We start from the raw sequence: 24177 nt of genomic DNA on the forward strand, positions 1-24177 counted from the left end.
AAAGTGATGACTTACCTTACCCCACCCATCAAAAGAGGACAGCTGGAACATGGGAAGCAGCAGAGTCCATGATGCAGACTCTTTCCTAGAAGGCAAAACTGGTGATTGAACCTGAAAACATTCTTCTTGTATGGACCTAATTATGCTCAGAGCTGAGATCTCCAAGGTCTCTGACTCAGCAGTGGCTTGCTCCTATTCACCAATAAAAACTGAAAGGCATTCAGGGTGCCAGTTCTGCTACAGAAAAGTAAAGTTTGTGGAAATGGCTAGACACAAGCTCATGGTTGAAATAATAATACATGCAAGAAGGCAATTCCAAAAAAACAATTTAAAAAATAACAGCTATGCACAAGTCTAAAACCAGACCCAAACAAATAATTTTGTTTAAGCAGCTGGTGCACATGCCAAGGGGATGGTGTTCTCAGGCTTCTTTAAATAAAGATATTGAGGATAAATGTGAGGCTTTCAGAAGCGTACTGTGCCTAACTTCTACTGAATCAGTGAAGAAGTGCTCAGATGCACTTAAAATCTCCTTTCCATGCCTAATCTGTATGTTTAAGCATCTAAATGTCTGCAAGAATCACTAAGTCCATAACCACAAATCTCAGAGATCATGGGAACTATTCTTCTAAGTTTGATGAGATGCTGCCTCGCTGCCCATCCAGCCTTCCAGCATTGCCCAGCAGTGTGAGCTACGTGCACACCACTGTACGTACCTCTCATGACTGAACCCCAGACCGTCGATCCACCGCCTTCCCTCGCGGAAGAGCAGGCTGTGTTTCAGAGCCTACAACATGCCACAGGAACAGGGGTTGGCAGCAGCATGGCCCACACCTCTGCCAGCTCCCAAATCCAAACGTATTTACTGCCATGATGAGTTACACTGTCACTGTCAATGCTGCCATAGTGATACTTTCAGCAGCAAATATAGCAGTTGAAAACTGATTTGAGCCTATTTCTAGCACTTTTTTGCTCCAGAGGAAGTGAACATTTTCTGAAATGCTTTCTGCTGTTTCTCTTCCCCCCCCCCCCGATGTTATTTTTTTCTCTTACAACGATGTTTTTTCTCAGATTTATTAACGTTTTATTTCTGATCCATTGACATCATTCCTGCATTTTTTAAAGAAATGAATATAATGCATCTTTGTTGTAGCTACGCTTCTACAAGTCTGCTTGCAAAGACCGGTTGTTTCCCGGACAAAGCCTGATGTGATGGGCCCTGTGACACCCTTATGCACGCCTGACTGTACAGTCAATGTCTTTATTTACATCTTCTGGCTTCTTCTGAAAGTCTAAACTAATGAATAGTTGCTTGCAGTTATGGAGGACTGGCATTAAGAGCTGATCCTAAATAAATCTTCTGTCCTCAGTTATGTCAATGGCAGAAAGAATGGAGAAGGAAATATTTTCTTTCTGACATATATATTTTCTCTTGAATTCTACAAAAAGTGATCAAGGATCTCTGCTCTGACTACAAATCAAACCACCAAACAGCCAATGGTACACAAAAGCAATATATCATCTCTTGTAGAGACCAAGAGACATAGTTTATCAAGGGCTGTGAAGACCAACATATGGATAAAAAGCACATCTGCATTTATCTTGTATAAAATTGGAAACATCTAACCCATTCTTCTTCAGGACACGCACTCATCCATACCTTACAGTAAGGAAACATATATAACAGTCAGACAACTGTGGTTGTTTTCAGATCTCCTTGTGTGGCAGTTCTTCTCATGGGAAAGCGATGTGGACCTCTACGACATCACCCTGTTTTAATTGTGAATGGCATCACAAGGCCAGTTTCGTCCCACCTTGTCTAAGAACAAGTGTGTCTCCCCTGGCTCTCCTGACATGGCCAGTCACGTGTTTTACACTATAATACCAGTGCTCAAATATCAGCAGTGTTGATGTCGGGAACTGCCATTTCTGTTTTCCAGCAATCATCTATGTGAGGGAGCAATCTTTAGATACCATAGCAATAACTGAGATATTTAAAACCCCAGTGATATTTAAAAAAACCCAGTGATTTCCTACCTAACACAATCTGTAGTGTCTTAATGTTTTTTTCTTGCTCTATCAGCCACCTCCTGCAGCCGATGCCCAGGCTTTCTAGCTCTGCTCCAGTGGTTCTTCAGCTCTTTTATGTTGGTTCAACTTGTGACTTCTACATTCCCGGTCAGGTGGGCCCACAAGATCGTTTCTCCTCTCTTGCAAGTCAAGCAGCCATTTACATGAGTCTACCACTAAATCGGGCAATTTTTACGCTTATTGTGGTAGCGTTGGTTGTCTTGTCAGGAAAAGTTTCCTGAGCCAGCTGCAGGGACACCTAAAAACCCTCACGTACCCAAGCTCCCGGGTGCGTGAGGCACAATAAAAGCAGCTAAGATGCTGTGATTTGGGGACCGATCTCGTTTTTCGACAGGTGGGAGGGTGAAGGCGCTACACAGGCAGCGAGGAGGCGAGATGGCGAAGCTGAGCGGCCGGTGGGGGTAGGGAGGCAGCGGGTCCCTTGGCTGCGAGGGGAAAAACCACCCCAACCCGCGATTGCTTGAGGAAAGAAAAGTCTGGAAAATGTTCATTTCGGGAAACAGCACCACAAAAAGGCTGGCGGGTGGGAATGCTGTGGCACTTCTCCCTGCGGCCGTCCCGCAGGCCTCTCCCCCCCCCCGCCGTCGCGGCCACCCCCGGCGCTGCCTCCCCTCAGCCCCGCGCAGCGCGACCCCGCTCCGCCGCCCCGCTGCGCTGCGGGGCCGCGCTCGGCCCCCATTGGCTGCGCTCCCCCACGTGCCGCCGAGGCACCGCCCCCGCCCTCCCGCCGTCCCTCCGCGGGCTCCCGCGGAGCCGTTACCTGCGGCGGGGCCGCGTCGCCCTCCCCCGCCCCGATGCAGAGGCGAGGCCCCCGGAGCGAGCCCGGCGCAGGTAGGACGGCGGCGGCGGGCTGGCGGAGACCCTCTGCCCGCGGGTGTGAGGCGGCGGTGTGGGGTAGTGTGGAGCGGGGGGAGGGAGGGGGTGTTTTTTAGCGGGGGGGGGGAGGCCGGTGCGGCGGCGCGGGGCCTGCTGAGGGGGGTGTGGTGGTGCTGAGGGGCGTTCGCGCTCTGGAACGCACCGGGGGCCTCTGTCGCTGTTGGAAAGGGTGTGAGGTGCTGCCGAGGTGTGAGGGCACCAACGTTTGGGGGATGTTTTTTGAGGGGGTGATGGGTCCCAGAGATATTCGTGTGCCTCGGGGCCGCCGCTCCCTCAGCGGGCCGGGGGGTGCCTGGAGGCCTCTGAGTGTCACCCGGGCCAGGCCGCGACGTCCTCCACCCGGCTGCGATGTGGCGCTGAGGTGTTCAGAATATACCCATCAGTGCCTCTGCTCCGAGGTCCCTACCGGGGAAGGCAAGGAGACGCCGGACCGGGGAGGTCTCAGGGCTGTGAAGTGACGGCTGGAGTTCTTAAGCAGATGGGCGATGGAAGTCAGGTCTGCCTTGGGCCCCTCCTGGGAGGGAGAGGAATGTAGCTGGGGCTGTCTTGAGTTGTTCTTCTAAATAAAATTTATAGGCTTCCACTTGTCTGTGGATGCGATAGCCTTTTTGTGGGTGAATTTTACATTTTCCTGCTCAGGAGCGATGTGAATACAAAACAGAAATGACTGCTGACGTTGCTGCCAAAACCTTTTTGTTTTCTTCAGCGCTACTCAGAAAAATAAATTTTTTTGCTGAGCTTTTTTTTTTTCCTGTCTCTGTAGATAAGATCAAAATATAAGGATGATGATGGCGAGATGTTTATTTTGCAGCTGTCTTTATTTACGGAAATGAATGGGAAATGTTCATAAAATTACTGGAGGTAAACAGCTTTCCCGTGGCAAATGGCTGGTTTTGCCTCATTCTGAGAAAAAGAGTAAATAAAGATAAATAGTTCTTACTTTTAGAAAGAAAACTTGTTGATATAAATGCTCTTTATGTGTCTAAAATGGATACTTTTAAATGCAGCTTATGATGGGACTGTACAGATGCAGTTTAGAAGGTGTGTGCGGTTTTCTTGCAGACTGTTTTGCTGCAGTGGGCTTACTATCTCCCTTCTAGATCACGCAGCAGGAAACCTTGAGCTGTCTCCCAAGCCCTCTACTAGCCAGACAAGGGTAGCAAATGCAGGGAATTTCATTGAAAGGTCAAAATGCAGCTGGAGAGTTAGCATGCATATGCACTTTGGTGCATTGGCCCTTTCCTTGGCGCTGATGAGAAACAGACTTATCCTGCCTTTGGTTTCCTGGAATTTCTTGGGATTTAGCATCCTCCCTTCCGTAGAGTTTGATTGAACTGGATAAGTGATTAACAGGCGGTTAGGGGCAGGATGTAGGAAGACAAAGTGTAATAGTAGAAACTTCCTTTCACTGAGGAAAACAGACTAAATATGTTTAGTTTTGTTTGCTTTACATACATCTGCTTAGGTGATGAATGTGGAACGTGCCAAGATTAATGCAAAGTTGGGTGTTTATAGGGTGAGTTAATTTGTTTAGATAAGAAAACTTGGAAAACTTAAGTAGGTCTTGAGTTTTGATAAAGGCTAGGTTACTGAACAAGACCCAGCCAATCCTTCAAACTTGTCATGGAGTAATTTCCAAATTTCAAGTGAGTTTGAATGAAATTTATTCAAACACAGCAGACTAAAGCATCTGCAGCAGGCATATCCAATGCTTGAAAACTGCACAGTGGTAATTTGGACATAGGACTTCTGGATTACAGAGGAGTCTCCCCTGTTGCAGGCAACTCTCTTACATAAGTCCTTAATTTATTAATGACCTTTCTTAAAACTTGTGTAAGCTGTTATTTTCCATTACTCCAATGAGAAGGCTGTTCCTTTGCTGTTCAGGAATCTTTGCTTGTAGTCCCATATTTATTTATGAGCACTTTTTCCTGTGTGCTAATATCATCCTTTTGTTTGAATTGTTTGCTTTTGGCTTTGGTTTCTATGTGTTTGGTGTATCTGAGGACAAACTCTCAACCTCTTTATTCAAGCTAGCCAAGCCAAGCTCTCTGTTACCCTTGGGAGCCGCTCTTCCTTCACCCATACCATCACCTCTCTCTACAACCGGTTAGGTGCTGTATTCTTGAATTCACAGAATCAGAGAATGGTTCTACCCCCCTGCCGTGGGCAGGGACACCTTCCACTAGACCCGGTTGATCAAAGCCCCGTCCAACCTGGCCTTGAACCCTTCCAGTGAGGAGGCAGCCACAGCTTCTCTGGGCAACCTGTGCCAGGGCCTCAGTGAAGAATTTCTTCCTTACATTGATTCTAAATCTACCCTCTTTCAATTTAAAGCCATTAGCCCTCATCCTATCATTACATGCCCTTGTAAAAAGTCCCTCCTCACTTTTCCTGTAGACCCCTTTAAGTACTGGAAGGCTTCTCGAAGGTCTCCCTGGAGCCTTCTCTTCTCCAGGCTGAACATCCCCAAGTCTCTCAGCCTGTCCTCACAGGGAAGGGGCTCCAGCCCCTGGTCATCTTTGTGGCCTCCTCTGGATCCGCCCGAGCAGCTCCGTGTCCTTCTGATGTTGGTGCCCCCAGAGCTGGACACAGCACTGCAGGGCGGTCTCATGAAAGCAGAATAAAGGTTTTCCCTTTTAAAAAACGGGGGTTATACTTCCCCTTTTCCAGTTGGCAGTCCAGTGAAGTTCCTGCTAGTTTCTCAAATATGATGGGTAGTGGCTGAGTCACTTCATCCGACAGTTCCCTAAGGACCCTCAGACGCATCTCCTCGGGTCCTGTGGACTAGTGCACCTTCAGGTTCCTTAGATGATCTCAAACCTGATCTTCTACAGTGGTGGTTCTTCATTCACCCAGTCCCTGCCTTTGCCTTCTGCATCTTGGGCAGTGTTGTTGGAGCACTTGCTGGTGAAGACTGAGGCAAAAAAGATTTCAGAAGTCAAGCACTAAAATTAGTTCCAGCAATGTTCTTTGCTATATTGCAATTGCAATTTCATTTTAAGCCTTTCCTTCATGGAAGGCTTTTGGCACCTCCTCTTTTGCTTCTGTAGGCTCAAGTGTGATTTTTACCATGATCTCTTGGAGTGTTAGATGATACTGTGGTAAAAATGCTGCTGTGCTATTAACATTGTTCCATAATTACCAGTTGTTTGGTGCTATTCTGCTGCATAATTCAGATGTAATATGAAACATCTTGGCTGTGTAAGTCTGCTGGCATGTTTCCTTAGCCCAATAAATATTAACGCTATGCTCTGTCTTTTCCGACCATTTCTTTTAGGGAAGATTTATTCCTTAAACTTCCTATGTAAGGGGAAAGATGTAATTTGGTTTTTCTTCCTTGTGTGGGCTCAGAGATACCTTCCACTGGTGCTAGATGAACTCGCCCAGCCGGTGGGTGTGATGTGCTGATACACTGTGTTCTTTTCCTCCCCACCTGGTTGGCGTGCCTCTTCCTCAAAGTACTCCAGCCGAGCAGTGCTTCCACAAGTGCAGGATCTGTGGGCCTGGGGAGGAGGATGTGCTGTGGGAAGGAATTTGCAAGATGCACATATGAAGGGGTTTTGAGTAGCAGCTGCCACACTGCAGTTCATTCTTCCTGTGCGTTTGCTGGCTTCAGCATATGCTGAGTGGCTGACCTCAGGTTCTGAATGCCCCAAGCAGGCAGGCCACTGTTCCTTACACCAGTAACATGAAAGGGAAAACTGGGATTTGCTGTAAAAAAAAAAAAAAAGGTGGGGGGGTGGGCTCAGAAGCTTTCTCTGCAAGAAATTATATCTGTCTGCAAGAAAATGTATCTTTTTTAATACACTGCTCACAACAGCACTGCTCTCATTCATCTGTTTCTTTGTGCTTGGCTGGAACATTGACTTTCTGTGGCTCATTTGGGAGTCAGAAAAATTCCAAATTCAGATCCAGTTTTTGTCTGTCGCAAAGCATCAGCTGCCCTCTTAAGTGTTGAAGGACATCTTGCTGATATTTCTGTTCATGCGTTACGGATTTTTGCTGTTCTCCACTTCAGAGCACCTGAAAGAGGTTTTGCAGAAAAGCTTTTAACAGCCTGACTAGAGAAAAAGGTGCCAAGGCAGAAAAGTGAAATCAAAAGGGCAATCCTTGTTTTGAACATTGAACTGTCATTTAGAACCTCCCTAGCAGTTCTTTTGCTATAACATTATTTTAGCAGGCACTATTAATATCCAGAAAGCTTCCAGTGAATGCTGCTGAAAGGAAGTGGTGGTGTTACACTCTGAGTATCTCTAATTAATAATTATGAATTGGGCCAGATTTGAGCTGGAACCATTTTTTTTGTGTCCAATCTGGATGACCCAAGGTTAAGAGCAAGTTATAGTCTAGCTGTATGTATTCTTCCTAAAGAAAAAGACTGGGCAAATAGACACAGTAATTTAAGGTTCTTAATGACTTCATGAGGTAGTTGGTGGTTGATGTTACAAAGAGGATGTAGGAATGATCCATTAACCAGTTAGAAGAAAATACAAGTAGAGCATCATAAGACAAGGAAAGAAAAATGATGATGACTCTAAGGTACTGTTGCTTCTTGCTGGTACTTGGGGCTCCAGGCAAAATAATTTTCACCTGTGATCTTGGTGCTTTTCAGAATGTGTGTCAACTGCTCTGAAGTTTTCATTTAGTCCTCTCTGGTTTTTGCCAATTGCATCCACATGTATAGGATTCAGTGTTATGTTCTCAGTTTCTGAGAAGATGGATCTTTACCAAATGAATTGCAGATTGTACAGACAATGTTGGGCTTTACTTTTTATTGTCTGATTAAAAAGCTCTACCAGTCAAAGTTCATTCTGTAAGATGCATTATGCACTAATGTAATCAATGTCCTGTTGTGGATACTTATGACCATATTATAGGCAAAACTTCTTTCTGCCATCAAGGATGTGTTCTTTCTATTGACTTTATTAAATTAGTAAAATCAATGGACTCTTTGGCATGTCAAATTATTTTTTTCATTCAAATAGTAGTAGGTACTAAGCAGGCAATATTCAAAGAAAGTTTATTGAATATCTATGTTAAAGTACCAACTTTACTGTGGCATTTATATAGTTCCAACTGAAGAAATAATTGACAGAAGTCTCTAATTTTTAACTTGGTTTGTTTTTCTTCCAACGAGCAGCTGTCAGCCCCTAATCTGCAACAGCTCCCTGGCTGCTGTCTCTCTGTCTTGTGTCCATTTCTGCTAGGAAGTGGTAGGATGATGATCAGAGGATTATTTGAAGATAAATATCAAACAGATAATGTATTATTACAGATTATAATGCAAGAGTATCTCATATATCTGCTTGTCCCTGATAAGTCTCTTTCAGATCTTTAATATCTCTGGAATTTTTCCTCATGCTTATGGTTTTAAGGGATTTTTGTCATGTACCATTGAACCAGAGTCTTAAAGAACATATTTCAATGTTTATTGTGTTATAGAAAGAGATTTCCCAATCAGAAACAGTTCCTTTGGAATAACTTCTCTGTTCCTCTTCTTTCCCCACTTTTTCCTAAGCACTTTGTCACTGTGGGCAAATGGGCCTTTTCGAATAAAAGGCTTTTTACTTTCTGTGTATATGTTTTAAACTCAGTTTTGTTTCAGCATCTGGATATCTTTTCAATTAGCCTCCCTAGTCTGTTAAACCTGTGTCTAAAATTTGCCTTAAAAATTTGTATTCACTTCTGCAGAAGTCATTGAAAAGTGAGGCAGTCTTTCATTGTGTTGCAGTTTCTGGAGTTCCTTTTGCTAGAGGAGGTTGATCTTATGTTGTTCCAGGTTGATTGTTTTTCAATAACAAATCATTTAGGTCACAAAATATGTTTCCAAACTGTTTTGTAGTTAAGAAATACTCTGTGTTTTGGATGGATAAAAATAGCTCTAATCCACTGCAGTTGCAAGTGATGTACAGTCAAACTGCTACCTTACAACTGCGGAATCATCCGTGTGTAATGGGTTGCACAACTAGGTGTCCTTAGCTTCAGCTTGTTTATTCTTTGTATTATCATTTTTGCTCCCCAATTATTATTGGGACAGAGCTTGATTCACCGTTGATTTTTTTAAAAAATAAGATTATAATATTTTTTAAAAAAATAAGATTGTTTATAATATTTTTTAAAAAAATAAGATTGTTTATAATATTTTTTTTAAATAAGATTGTTTATAATTTTTTTAAATAAGATTGTTTATAATATTTTTTTTAAATAAGATTGTTTATAATATTTTTTTTAAATAAGATTGTTTATAATATTTTTTTTAAATAAGATTGTTTATAATATTTTTTTTAAATAAGATTGTTTATAATATTTTTTTTTTTTAAAATGGACAGGTGATTTGCAATATTTATTTCATTATGGTTTATTGTTTCCAATGAAGAAATGATGACGTTTGGAAGCGTAGGATGGATCTGAAGGTATCATGGGTTGATCAGGAGACTTGGGAGAGAGAGTCCCAGAGGAGGGGCACCCCTGGGGGACTTGTGGGCCACCTATGCCGGAGTGGTAAGAAGCACGTGGTAAGAAGCTGGTAAGCACAGAGGAGCAGAAGAAACCCAGTGAGAATCATAGCGGAGCTGGAGACAGAAACCATTATGCATATGACCCCAAGCTCCTGCGCTGTGTGTCACCTCCCCGAAGGAGTTAGGACAGCTCTGTGAAACCTGTGGCAAAAATGAGGGAAATTGAGACAAGGAGGGGAGGAGGAAAGGTGTTTGGTTTAGGTTTAGCCATAAATAGAAAGGGAAGGAAAGGTGTTTACTCCTGGGTTAAATTGTTTGTTTTCTTAGTATTAGAATCAGTGGTTAGAAGTTGTATTACTTGGAAATAAATGATATTAAAAATTCCCTGAATCAAGACTGGTTTGCTCATTAAAGATAACTGAATAGGTTTTGAAGATGTGGGAGGGAATTGGAGAGTTTTATACTGATTTCTGAATCAGTTTTTTTAATGACTTTCTTAAAGAAGATAAAGTTAAATTTTTTCATATCCTTAGGTTTCTTCAGCTGAAAGGCTCTGCTTAACAGATGGCTCTTAAACATTTTTTTATATCTGTTTAAGAAAAACCCCACAGAACTACCACCTAATTAACCATTCTTTTTTTTTTTTTTACATCTCAGCCCTCACTTTTGATCTCTATGGGTTTCAGTATTACAGAAGCAAGCAAGATTCTAACGATAAATTTTACAAACTATTTTTCATGTTGTTACATAAATGAATAACATTTTATTCAAATCTTATATCAGTCTTGAAAGCCGTAGTGAAAATTAATATATCATCTGTTTGGCTCATAATGAGGATAGATTAAAATGTGTAATCTTTTGATGGGCACAACTCTCACGAGTTATCACAGACATTAGTGTTGTAGTGTTCACTTAATTTTTGTCATCTGTTTTCCCCACAGGTGTCCCAGGAAACAGTCTGTAATTCGTTTAAGTTTTCTTAAATGTACTCTTCTAACTCTTTGCATAAAGTCTTTGGGTTTTTTGTTGCTTTAAAAAGCCTCGGAACAGGAAGTTCATGCAGAATACCTTTGCTGGTAATGTGCGCAACAGCTCAATAAAGAGTGTTTTGCTCAAGTTTATTCAATGTGAAAACACTTTCTCAGCCTTTTAACTTTGCTTTTCTTTTTTGAAACATAAATGTTGCTCAAAACCAGCTTTTATTTTATCATTTACTGGTTTTGGAAGTATGTATCTGAAGGGATCAGGGATTTTAGGGTGGCTTTGCATGTTTTTGCATTAGTTTTACCTTCTGTTTCGTTGCCTTCTTGAGCCATGTTGTTCTTGATTAGTTATTCTTTTATATAGGTGTGACTTCCAGGTTTGTTACTGGGGGCTTTACACTGCAAGCTTCTTGATCTTGTTACATGAACTTCAAAGGCTGCATTGTACAGTAAGGCCTTGAGATGGACTGTTCTGCAGATGACTTATAAATCTGGCTGTTTCTATTTTTACTACTTCTGGTGGTACTGCGTGAGGGAAAGTTGTATTTTCAACTCCTAGGAGCTTCAGGTGTCATCTAAGATGATGTAGTGCTAGATGCTACGCAACTGTAGAGGAGAAGATGCCTCTTGTCCTGCTGGGCTTTCAGCAGTGGCTTGCCTAGGGTCACTTCCTCATGGGCTGGGGTAGGAGCTTGTGGTAAATAGCAGCCCATGTGGAGGTACTCGTGTAGTTCTGGAGGATAAGTTTCTGCGTGAAGAGTTACTGACTGGATAGGAACTGATAGGAACTATCCATGCCAGTGCTTGCTCTGTGGCTCTGTTCCCTGCCGGCACAGACAGTTATTTTGGAACGGTACCTGCCCACGTAAAATACCGAGTTCAGCTGTGGAGGCTGTTAATTGGACCCTCGGTGTGTGGGGAGGTGGTAATGTGGTTGCATTGGTAGGGTGAAGGAGGCAAGTGGAAATATCCCCTGTGTGGGGTTATGGTTCTGGGGGCTTAATGAGAGGGTGGCGGGGAATGTCGGTGTATGCCTTATTCTGCACTTGTATGCAGGCTGGTGTGATCCTCTCTCCATGCCTGGTAACACTGTTGGCACTCAAACAATGGGAGCTGAGAGTCCTTGGCTTGGGGTAAACCCAGGTGCTGTACATAACCAAATGCAATTTATTTGGGTGTGTCAGTGGTCATGTACAACTTGACACATGCCGCTTCTTAGTTTTTAGCATTCCCACATAAAAAGACATCCTGAAAACTTAAATTAATTGCTTCTGAAATATTCCAAGTGTGGAAATTTTGTCTACTTAAGAATAACAATGAGACAAAAGTAAATTATGATGAAAAGAATAACACCACAAAAAGCTTTGGAGTGTATTCCTATTGATGGACAATTTAGCTTTCGAAGCAGCTTTACACAGATCACTTAAGTTCAGATGAAAAGCAAATTTAAGTCCCTTGAGTCCTCGCTAATTACACCACAATGAGGAGCTATGGAAATGTGAATGCAAAATGTGCTTGTAATACAGCATTACTACTGAGACATCTTTTGTACACAAATCGAGACATTTGCATTTATGGCTTCCAAAACTGTAGCACTGCCCCTTTCTAGAAAGGGTGTAGTGGTGTTTGGCAGTGGTGACTGTATGCAAACAACAAAATCTGGATGGTATAGGCACAGCTTGTCTTTGGTTTCTTAACTGCCATGGTTCTCTCTCTAAAGTAAAAGACTTTTTTTTTCTTTTAAGCTCAGGAACACTGTGGGAAAGGTGTGCTTTCAGGTGCTTGTTACTCCTGACCTTATGCTTTTGACTAATCTTTTGCTGTTCCAGCCAGTGGAAGGTGCTTATTGATGGTGCAGGATCAAACCCTGAGTAATTGTTAAGAAATACTGTGCTGGACAGATGTATTTTGATCGATCAGTATATCTGTCTATATATACATATTCAGTTGTTCAAGGAAGGAATCATCTGAAATAAACAGAACTGACAAAAGTCAACCTGAAGTAAACTAATTTAAAACTATCACTCTTTCAGTTATATAAGCAAAACCATTGAGCGTACTAACAGTTGGACTCTGAAGGGGTGTGCTGAGGTGATTAATTAAATTACCTATGTTTCCTTGTCCTTTATTGCACATCCAGGATGAGTGAAGCAACTGTTTGAGGATGACTAGAATTTGTTTTGCTCACAGGCAGGGAAGGCTTTCTGATAGCACTCATTATTGCAGTCTTGCATTACTTGTAAATCCCCTTCTGTCTTCATCACTCTCCACCTCTTCCGTTCCTTCTTCATCTTTCAGATCTCTTGCAGCCTTCCCTTTTATTTGTTTTGAAAGGCTTCATGAAAGGTGCATCTGTTGTAGGACCTCTGCATGAAATTGTGTAGTAGGAAATTCTCACCCTTGGAAATTATTGAAAGCGTGCTGTTTGCCGAGGAGTCTTTGACAATTTATACAGCAGAAGAGATTGGCTGTGTTGTTCTGTGCTGCAGGATGATTCTGGGAGTATGTTAGCGCCATTAGGCAATAAAAACTTTTATATACGTTAAGCAGTCTTTCACAAGCAAGTCTTTCTGTCAAATTACAACAGAACCTGGGTCCTAGAATAGTAAAGACTAATTTGCAAAGAAATAAAAACCTGCTTTGAACAAAGTAATACAGTGAGGCTTTAACCTTACCCTTGTAATTCAAGCTGTAAAATTTTATGGATTTGATTCAAACTGCTGGAAAATAAGTGTTTAATCTGGAGTGTGTTCCCTCATAAATGTTACCAGTACCACAGCCAGACCTCATGATGTCACTTGGTCCGTTGCTGCAATGATTTCCTGGTAGCAGGATCCTCCTGATACCTAGTGCAACTGATTTTTTAAATTTGTTTTTTTAGTGCAGCATCTGTTCTGATCTAGATTCCTATAGACTGTGATAAAGTTATCTCTTCATGTTGTTTACCCAAGAAGAATTATCTGCATTGTTCTCTAGTGAAAATGGCTGAAGCTTATTTCCTCTTTATTTAGCATTTTTGCCTTTTAAAAAGGAAAAGTTCCATTTCCTACTTGTCCCCAGCTGTGTATGTAGAGAGCTGTGGAACTGGCAGATGTAATTATTGTTTTGTTGTATGTTGTAGCTTAGGCATAGGCAGCATTCAGTGATCCCGTCCAGCAGTAAGCCATCCATGTCGGTGAGCACTCCCCTTCCCTTTTGCCAAACAGTGCTGAGTGCCCCTTGTTTGTGCTGGTCTGAGCCAGTCTCAGCTGAAGCGATCTGGCTCTGTGTACTCTGTAGTACGTGGAGCAATCATGCAGTTTCCACATGGTCTGCAGACCTTGTTCACGTTCTACTCTGCAGCATCCTCTAATCATCCCTCATGTCTTGTGCCATGTGTGACTGTGCTGACAGGCTCCATGAACTGGGGCTGCTCCCTGTGTGTGCTCACAACATGATCTCTGTGGGTACCTGTAATCTCCAAGATGTGTTGGTGTGAAGGTAATGGGTCCCAGGTAACAATGAGGGGTGCTTAGTTGTCTTGTCTGCATAGTGTGGCAGGAAGGATGTGTGTCATACCGGAAAATAAAGTGATTCATAGAACCATAGAATAGTTTGGGGTTAAAAAGGACCTTAAAGACCATCTAATTCAATCCCCCTGCCATGGGCAGGGACATGTTCCAATAGACCAGGTTGTTCAAAGCCCCGTCCAACCTGGCCTTGAACCCTTCCAGTGAGGGGGCAGCCACAGCCTCTCTGGACAGCCTGTTCTGGGGCCTCACCTGGGCCTCAGTGAAGAATTTTTTCTTCCTTACATCAATTCTAAATCTATTCTCTCAATTTAAAGCCATTACCCCTTGTCCCATCAGTACATGCCCTTGTAAAAAGTCCCTCCCCACCTTTCCTGTAGCCCCCTTTAAGTACTGGAAGGTGCTATAAGGTCTCCCTGGAGCCTTCTCTTCTCCAGGCTGAACACCCCCAACTCTCAGCCTGCCCTCACAGGGGAGGGGACTCCATTGCTCTGATCATCTTTGTGGTCTCCTCTGGACCCACTCAAGCAGGTCCATGTCCTTCTGATCTTGTGGGCCCCAAAGATGGACACAGCACTGGAGGAGGTCTTATGAGAGCAGAGTAGAGGGGGAGAATCCCCTCCCTTGACTTGCTGGCCATGGTTCTCTTGATGCAACCCAGGGTACAGTTGGCTTTCTGGGCTGTGAGTGCACATTGCTGGGTCATGTTGAGCTGTTTGTCAGCCAGCACCTAAAGTCCTTCTCAGGGCCACTTGCAATCCGCTCCTCACCCAGCCTGTATTTGTGTTTGGGATTGCCTCAGCCCACGTGCAGGTCCTTGCACTTGGCCTTGTTGAACTCCATGAGGTTTGCACAGACCCACCTCCACAGCCTGTCCAGCTCCCTCTGGATGGTCCATACCTTCCCACCAGTGTGTCGACTGCATCACACAGCATGTGTGTCATGGGCAAACTCGCTGAGGGTGCCTCAGTACCACTGTCTGTGTCTCCAACAGCACCAGTCCCAACACCGACTCCTCGTGAATGCCACTCATCACTGCTCTCCACTTGGACATAGAGCTGTTGATGACAACTCTGAGTGTGAGCATTCACCAATTCCTTATCCACTGAGTGGTCCATCCATCAAATCCATGTCACTGCAATTTAGGGACAAGGCTGTTGTGAAGGGCAGTGTTAAAAGCTCTGCACAAGTCCAGGTAGATGACAGTAGTTGCTCTTCCTTATCCACTGTCCTGGTTTGAGTGAGTGATGGTTTTGTTTTATTTTTGAAGTAGAGGAGGGGGCTACAGTGGTGGCCCCCTGTGAGAAGCTTCTTGAAGCTCCCCTGGCTCTAAGTTGAACCCACTTTGGCACCAAGGTCGGGTCAATTAGCTGCACCTCTGCGGTAATTTAAGAAGGGGAACCTGGGAGGAATGGTAGTAGTTGTGAGGAGGAGTTGTTAGGAGAACATCTGCGAACACCACTGAGGTCAGTGGAAGAAAGGAGGAGAAGGGGGGGAGATGTGCTGGACCAGAGCCCCCCTGTGTCCTGTGGTGAGATGGCAGGGCTGCCCCCTTCACCACCCATGGGAGTCTGTGGTACACAGGGATTTGTGGCCTGTGGGGGACCCCATGCCAGGACAGGTTATTGTGCCCAAAGAAGGGCAGGACTCTGAGGGAATCGGGCCCCATTGTTATAGCTCAGCACTGGGAGGGCTGCAACACATAGGTGTGACCCACACGCCCGTGGGAGTGACTCAAGTTGGAGTCAGTTTGTGGGGGACTGCCTCCTGTGAGAGGGGGACTGCTCTGGAACAGGGGAGGAATGCCAGAAGTTACCCCCTCCCAGAGGTGGAAGAGGTGGCAGGACTGACCAAATCCCCCATTCCCTGCCCCCTGCGCTGCTGAGGGGGAGGAGGTGGAGATACTGGGAGCCAAGCTGAGCGTGGGAAGAAGGGAGGGATGGGGGAAGGTGTTCTCAGGACGTGGTAATGCTGATCACGGTCTTACTCTGTCATGTGTTGTTGCTGTTAGTGTCTGTAGTAAATTTATGTTATTTTCTTCCCCTAATGAGTCTGATTTTTGCCTGTTCCTTAAAGGATGAGATCATCCCTCCCTGTCCTTATTTCAATTTTCTGGGCCCTTTGCTTTCCTCCTTCCCAGCATTGGGGCAGAAGGAGGGAGTGAGTGGCATCTTTGCTTATTTTCCCCTTCGCAGTGCTGGGAGAAAGGGGGGAGTAAGCAGCTGCGTGGTGCTCAGTTGCCTTCTCAGCCCAAACCATGACGTCCACCAGCTCTGTAACCCTGTTTAGAAGGCCACCAAATTTGTCAGGTGCATTTTGCCCTTATTGAAGCTGTGTTGGCTGTCGCTAATCACCTCCTTATTTTCCGTTGTGCAAGTCCTGCTGGAATGTCACTGGACATCTGAAGGTAGAGCAGTTCATTGTGGTGGTCCATAACTGGCACTAGGGTATGGTCCTTGTAACAAACTTTGCTGATTCACACTAGACCTTTGCCCACGTGGGCTTGGTGGATTTGCTGTAAATCTTATCTGAGAGCAAAATGGACTTGTAATGGGGATGACAAGGGTGGTGGTGACAACACCCAGGTTTGCTCCTCATTGCTGTTTTTATTGAGTGGTATAGATGCAGCCAGTAAAGACGGGGTGTTGCTCTGAGAAAATGATGATAGGTTCCCTGTGACCTGCTGTCTTGTGTCCTGACATGTTGTGTGAGAAACTTGAGCTGAGTTTGATTTCCAGCTTAAGTGATAGTGTTCCGGGGGACCTTGGGGTGTCACCCCTCAGGTTTCGGTTTACCCTGTTCCAAGGAAAGTGGGCAGTGAGGCACTGATCTCAGTTTGTACAGTGCTTTCAGATCTGCTAAAAGGTGTTTAAGGTATTGCTGCTTTGTGACAAAGGCCTACAAATGGGTGTGACAGCTTAGAGAGCCTGTACAGTTAATAAATACGGCTAGGTGGGTAATTTGAGGATCTTGGTAGTATCATAATAGCGGTTACTTATGTTTGAGGTAAGTAGCGAAGTTTTCTGCTGGCAAAAAACATTGTGTTTTTTTTTTCCTTGCTCTGTTTTGTGGGTTATGATCACTTGCAGGTGACTCTGGAAAGCATCGCTGAACTCTTGTCTGCTCTTCAGAGTATTCAGAGCGTTCAGAGGGACCTGGGGGTATTGATTGACAGCCAGCAGTGTGCTCAGGTGACCAAGAAGGCCAATGGCATCTTGGCTTGTATCAGGATTAGTGTGGCCAGCAGGGACAGGGAAGGGATCTTGGCGCTGGTGAGGCCGCACCTTGATTACTGTGTTCAGTTTTGGGCGCCCCACTACAAAAAGGACATAGAGTCACTCAGACATGTCCAGAGAAGGGCTACAAAGCTGGTGCAGGGTCTGGAACACATGTCCTGTGAGGAGTGGCTGAGGGAACTGGGATTGTTTAGCCTGGAGAAGAGGAGGCTGAGGGGAGACCTTATCACCCTCTACAGCTCCCTGAAAGGAAGCTGCAGAGAGCTGGGTTTGAGCCTCTTTAGCCTAGTAGAAAGCAACAGGACAAGAGGGAGTGGCCTCAAGTTTCGCCAAGGGAAAGTTGAGACTAGATATTAGGAAGCATTTCTTTCCAGAAGGGGCTGTTGGGCGTTGGAATGGGCTGCCCAGGGAGGTGGTGGAGTCCCCATCCCCAGAGGTGGTCAAGGGTAGGGTCAATTTGGAGCTTAAGGATATGCTGTAGGTGGGAACTGTGCTAGGAGAACAGTTGGACTAGATGATCTCCAGGGTCCTTTCCAACCTAGGTGATTCTGTGATTTAAGATTATGGTGTTGATCTTTTTCTCTCCTTGTCTCACCCTGTCTCACAGTGGTTTGTGGCTTTTGACCTTCTACCATGTATATCAAGTTTGTTACTGGGAAATGAATGACTGTGCAAAGACACGCTGATTTTTGAATCATCTTCTGAATTAGATATCACTGAAACTTCAGTGGGCTGGATTTGAAATCTGGAGGGAACACTTCTGTCTCATCAGCTCCTTCGTCCTGGTGTTTAAGAATATTAGTTGTTTGTCCAAATGTTTTGAAGTGGCAATACAGGCTAGTTCAAATGGGTCATATCACCATATAAAATGAAAGGAGGTGGAGTGGAAAAGAGAGTTTGGAAGATCATCCTTAGATAAAAGCCTTCCCTTAGCCTTGCTTTTTTTTAAAAGTTCTTGTGACAGAGCCCTTGGCAAGAGAACAGAAGAGTGTGAACATCTTTGCGGTGGAGAGCAAAGGGGAGGTTAAGAGAGGGGGTTAAGCACTGAGATCAAAGGGAACAAGTAGGGCTGAAGTCCTCCACTGTGGAGGATCAGGCTGCATCCTTCCATGGTTGGCTGATCAAAGGGGGTCCTGCTTCGAGAGGTCGGTAGGGCAGGAAAAGCCATTGCCTGGATCCCTTCTCCTTTCAGGGCAAAACCAGCAGGCTCATATGGATGGGCTTTGCATGGTGTTTTCTTGTTCGCTCACATCTTTGGTTAATGGCAGCAGCCTGTGAGAAGTTGATGTGCCAGCCTCCAGTTTTCTTTCCAAAATCGGAATTGAACCACACTGATAGAAATTTGCAGGAGCCTACACACAATAGCAGTGAGATTTCTTCTTGTTAGCTAATGATCAGCAACTTGCCCATCTGCGAGGGAGCACTGTGCACTCCTGCTGCGTTCATGGTGTTTGTTGGAGGGGAGCTGCTGCTGTGCACAGAAACTCCCCTTGTGCTGGCAGCCTCCTGGTCCTGCTGTGTGCCAGGCAAAATTTGCTACACACTCTCTTTGGTGCTTGCTGTTGAAGTTGCTGACCACATTGTTGGCGCTTCTGAAGAGGTCAGCAGTAGATTCAGACTGATGATGAGACAGGTTTGCTTAACCTTGGGGAAATCAGGGAGTTGATTTGAAATTTGGGCTCCAGTTTTGAGGATGGGATGGTTTGTACAGGTTCTTCATGCTGGGAGCATGCTTGAAGCCTGCAGGGTAGTGTAGTACTTGGATATTTTGATTCAGGGAATCTAAATACCCTGAGAATACTGTGTAGATTTTAATTTTTTCTTTTCCCTGTCTGGAGTCTAATAACTGCTCAAACAAAATGGTGTTTGACCAAGATCAAACAATAGTGTTTGACAGTAATTGATGTAATTGCAATTATTAGACTTCAGACTTATGAAGAATGCAAAGACCTATACCTGGCAGAGTGTACATATTTTTAGAATCATCTTCTGGCAGTGCATCTAAATTAGTATGTTCTTAATCACAAGGAGGTTAGGAGCAATTCAGTATTCCTGACACGATAACCAAGAATTAACAAACTTCTTTGAGAAACAGAGTAAGTTAACAGTTATTGGATGTCCTATGAACTTTTTTTCAATCCAGCAAAAGTTTAAATAAATTTTATTTTTCCTTTTTTACAGCAATGCTGAGTGACAATAACTCTGTGAAGCTGAAAAGTGATTGTTCACCTCCTGTGCAATGGTGTAAGGTGGCTGCACGTGAAGATGAGAAGACCAAGCTGGTTTTTAAAAGGTACTCGCAAGTAAGTGTCATTGTCACAGCAACATAGAGGCCAGTTGCTCTCTCCCTAGCCTGGGCAGTTACAAAATGAATGCAAAAATCGAGAGGATGAGATTGCCACAGGAACTGAATGGAGGGTTAGGTACACCACTTACCCTGGGGCACCTAAAACACCTGGGAGGATCCTAGGCTCTCATAGTAGTACCCATTTTCTCAAGCCAATGTGAGATCCCAGTACATTGCTCACAAGTTATTTTCAATCTTTTTTGTATCCAGGTCAATAACAATGTCAAGGCTTTTGTACAGTCTGATAATTGCAGAAATCGAAGGGCAGTGGATGGTTAGTGGGTGTTTTGGGGAGGTGTCTCCTCATAGTTAATTTGTGTATGAAGACTTCTGGAATGTATATCACAAAATCTTACTCCATTGTTTATAATTTGACATCACATCAGAATTAATGAATGTTTGCTAGTGTATATCCAGCACCATATTTTAAACCAAAAAGGTTAACTACTGTGATACTTCTCTGCACATGAATTTTTAGGTTTTAAAGCTTAAAAACCACAAAGACAAACATATATCCACTAGTGTTTTGAGCACCTGAATGGTGCAGCTCCAGCTAAATCTAGAGTGACTTGATAAACAAACTTCTGTGGAGGAAACCCAGCCTCATTTCATCTGCTGTGAATCCCCTGTTTTCTGCCAGTCAGCTGATTTCCAAGGGTTGCAGCCTAACATGCTAATAACCTCCTATCAATACAAAATTTAATTTAGTTAAATCAGATGTGAGAACAGTGCTGTTCTTCCAGTGGTCACCTTGTTTGCAACATACATTGAAAATTGAGTGCCAAGATTGCATCTATTAGTCTGTAGGGTGCAAGCTTTTTTTTTTCTAAATAGAAACCTGTATTAACTTAATCTGAAAGAATTTCAAGAAGCACTGAATGCTTAGTAGTTGTATATTTTTTTTTAAAGACATTCGAACAAATGTTCAGTCCTTAGGAAACCATAAGAAATGAAGGTCAATAATGAAGCTCAGCTACATACCTTAGCAACAACCACAACTCTAACCAAATAATGATGTAGTTTTTGCAGCCCAGTCTATACATGAAATGAGACAAGCGAATATTTGGAGATCAACAGTGAGATTCCTTAAGAATGAGAAATGAATTGATTAAAAAAATATGTATAGTCTGTATTACTCAGTTTTAAAGTTAGTGGGGTTTTTCCTCCCGCATGTTTTGGGGGTGTAAATAACTAAATTAGGCTTCTTAATATACACGTGAGCATTCTGGCCTGCGAGCGAGTTGAAAGTTTTGTTTGTGAGTGGTGGCTATTCGCCCAAAATCTTGCAATTTTACGTTCCATCCTTTTTTTTTATATATAACTTGCATGAAAATACATATTTCAAAATAGAGTAGTCCTTTGAAGTAGGAAAACAAAAGTCCCTCTTGGTTTTTTTTATGCAAGGAAAGCTGTTTGACTCATAAGAGATGCATTTGAAGTATATGATGCAGGCATAGAACTACATAAATCAGTGTCAATATAAAGCACTTTCTTTATCAAAGCATCTGTGTATGTTTGTACTTCCCTGCAGATAGCTCTGAAGAGTTGTGAAAGACTTGCAGTGAACAAAGCTGTAGTTTTTCTTGGTTTGAATCAAATGCAAGTATTCACCTGAAATTCTTCAACTTACTCAAATTTGTTTAAAAAAACTCATTTAACAGTTGATGGATTGCTGGAAAAAAAGATTTTTATTTTTTTCTCTCTCTCCTACCCCTACACCCTCCTGTTTGTTTTTAGATGTTTTGCACTGTTTGTGGTTGCAGGGTGCTTCTTTTATATCCTCAAATTGCATTTTGGCCCTGAAGAATGTGACAGAACAAAAACGCCATATGTGGATCTCGATCGTGTAAGGGTTGGTATTTTTTGTTTTTTTTTTTTTCCCTTGGCTTAAAAAAAAGTTAACTGACAGTCTAAGGGTTATAAGGATCTGTAACAAAGAACTAGAATGCTGAAATTGTCCTGTGAAGCAAAATATATATTGCTTCGTTTCATGCTGGAGAACTTCTAGGTTTTGTTCCTGTGGAGTAACAACAGAGACATGTAGAAAAACTGGATTTTTAGGGGTGAAATGAGATAGCTGTGACTGTTGTCTGTTGTAACAGACAGTGAATATTGTAACATTTGAAATGGACATGTCATCATTCTGTTGTGTCAGTGCATATGGCACTGATGATCAGGAAACTGAAGCAACTAAAAAGTAACATTAAAAAAAAGCCCCAAGCCCAACCCATTAAACCAAAGGTTTATTTTTACCTGAGCAAGTTCCCCAGCCTGCTTTGCCTTGTAGTTGCTCAGATGGTTTGAGTCACAAGGCAAATGTACAGGAGTGCTGCTCTTGGTTCATGTATTTGTTTAAGGTAGCAGCTACTTCAAGTACAGTTTTGCACATGACTTTTAAGGTGCTAATAAAGCTTTCTCTTAATTTCTGATGACACTTCTCTGCCTTTTGCTACTTAGGCTGTTAGCTCTTTATAGCAGTACTTACCTTGGCTTAGAGTTATGTTTCTGTCTTTGAATGTCTCAACGCTGGGACACAACTTAGAGCAAAAGCCCGTATTTAAGATAGTCTCATCTTAACACCACTGTATGTGCATCCTCCCCCACCTCCCACCTTCTTCGGTGCGTGTTTTTCCCCTTCTTAGCCTCTGTTGCCTCCACCTTTGTTCTCATTTGACTTTTTTTTTCTCAGTAACATAGTCCTGCTTTCAGACAACAAATGCCTTAAGCCAGGCAAACCTAAAAGACTGCATGGGCTGTGTTTATTGCTGTCTCGTGATTCATTTTGTTTGTGTTAGATGCAAGATGTGAAATAGCATTGCTCTTTGTCTAGTTAGGTAGTAGCTGGTTGCAAACCGTTTGGGGCAGTTGTCAAGTGATTGGCATCATTTTTTACTGGTAGCATACACAACTGTCAGCCTTAAAAATAAGGCTCTTCCAAAGATGCACTGACTCTTTCGCAAAGTGCAGCATGAAGTTGCTCAGTTATGTTTTGCCCAGGACGAAGTGTGGTGTTTACACCCAAACTTGCAGAGATCTTTAGAACAGTGGCAGTGACAGTTCTGTAAAACAATGTTCTTTTTTTTTAAAAAAAAAGGGGGGGGGGGGGAAGGGCAACACAACTTCCATTCTTGTGCACCCACATACCACTTTCCTTACATGTAGAAAAGGAGAACTGAGTTAGATTTGAACCTTGACTATCTGACCACTGTGTTTGCTCCTGTTTTTTTAATTACAGTGGAAGAAAGATCAGCGGAGTTGTATTGGAGAAGAGAACATGCCAAAAGATTTTATTTTAAATGATAAAAATAATACCTTTGCTATTTTTCTTCTTACATCAGATACTGGCTTGCCACTACAGATTTCTAAAAAATGTACATGAATAGGTTTTTTTTTTCTTTTTTGTAATGAGCTGCATGCATCAATGTGTAGTTTTATCTGACAGCTTAATCTTTTTATGCAGTATGGAATGGTAGTTTTTATTTTGGTGATTAGTCTTTGAAATAACTACTGAAGCACCCCTGCCCTGCATTCCTTCTAAAGTTGTGGTTTAGTCATTAGCAATACCACTTTAGCAATACTTACGGAAGAAGTGTTGCTTCATTTTGATTAATAAGCAAGTCCAGCCTGGCATTTCACAGAACTTTTACCCAGTGAATGTGTCTCTGGTAAAATCCTGCTGCAGGCAGAACTCAGGTGACACAAATTGAGCAGTGGAGTAGAATTTTGTTTGCTGCTGAATTAGATGGGTAGAAGTACATCTAGATTTTTTTTTTAAATCTTTTTTTGTAAATAACAGTACAAATGTTCTCAAACTGCTCATTTTAACTTATCACTTTTACTAGCCTAATTTGCTCACAGAGACAACAATCAGCAATCGGAATAATCTCCCCAGGGAAGTGGTGGAATCCTCAACATTGGACACTTTTAAGGTTCAGCTGGACAGGGAGCTGGGCCATTTTGTCTAGACTGAGCTTTTGCCAAGAAAAGTTGGACCAGATGATCCTTGAGGTCCCTTTCAACCTGGTTTTCTATGATTTTTTTAGCAAACCTATCCAGATTTAAGTGATTAGGTAGAGAGGCATTCCTTTGCAGGTTTTCACCATGCACTGGTTAGTATTTGTGTTTGAGTGAATGCTTTAAAATGTCTTGTATTTCCATGTTTAAGCTTTCTTTATAAACCCCTGTGTTTGCTAAATTGCTGGTGGTCAGCTGGTGGGTTGCATTAAGAGGTCTTTGTATGTTCCTGAAGCTGGCTTTGCCAACTGATATCGTGTTTTGTTTTAGAGAGCACAACAGTATGCCAGTGCTGCATTGGAGGAACAGTGCCGACCTTCTTATGTGAAGAAAGAAATGAGGAAGTTATTTGCGGAGAAATATAGCATGGACATATCTCCCTTTGTGAGAAAAAATATAAATGAAGATGAAGCTTTATTTAAATATGAACCTCCTTTTGGATTTCACAAGTTCTTTGATAAGCTTAAAAATCTCCTTGAACTCTTACCTGAGCATGATTTACCAGAAGATTTGAAGTCAAAACACTGTAAGCGTTGTGTTGTTGTTGGCAGTGGCGGAATTCTTCACGGATCAGAGCTGGGTCACTTACTGAATCGGTTTGATATTGTTATAAGGTACATATTTACCATTTAAGGATTCCAACTACATCAGCTTTGAGCC

General features: G+C 43.0%; 1 protein-coding gene across 4 annotated transcripts in view; it reads left to right on the forward strand.

Moving 5' to 3' along the window:
• The first annotated feature begins 2814 nt into the window (after positions 1-2814).
• The window catches only part of ST3GAL5 (ST3 beta-galactoside alpha-2,3-sialyltransferase 5), a 30327-nt gene continuing 8964 nt past the window's right edge, over positions 2815-24177 (forward strand). The window contains exons 1-4 of one of the 4 annotated variants that reach the window (XM_074904342.1): positions 2815-2922; positions 19338-19459; positions 21241-21355; positions 23788-24131. In XM_074904342.1, coding sequence (XP_074760443.1) covers positions 19422-19459; positions 21241-21355; positions 23788-24131 — 497 coding nt within the window. In that variant the 5' untranslated portion in view covers positions 2815-2922; positions 19338-19421. The remainder of the gene's footprint in view (positions 2923-19337; positions 19460-21240; positions 21356-23787; positions 24132-24177) is intronic. The other 3 variants (XM_074904343.1, XM_074904340.1, XM_074904341.1) reach the window with 3 other exon arrangements.

The sequence above is a fragment of the Athene noctua genome, chromosome 4, assembly GCF_965140245.1.
Source record: "Athene noctua chromosome 4, bAthNoc1.hap1.1, whole genome shotgun sequence".
NCBI lineage: Eukaryota > Metazoa > Chordata > Aves > Strigiformes > Strigidae > Athene > Athene noctua.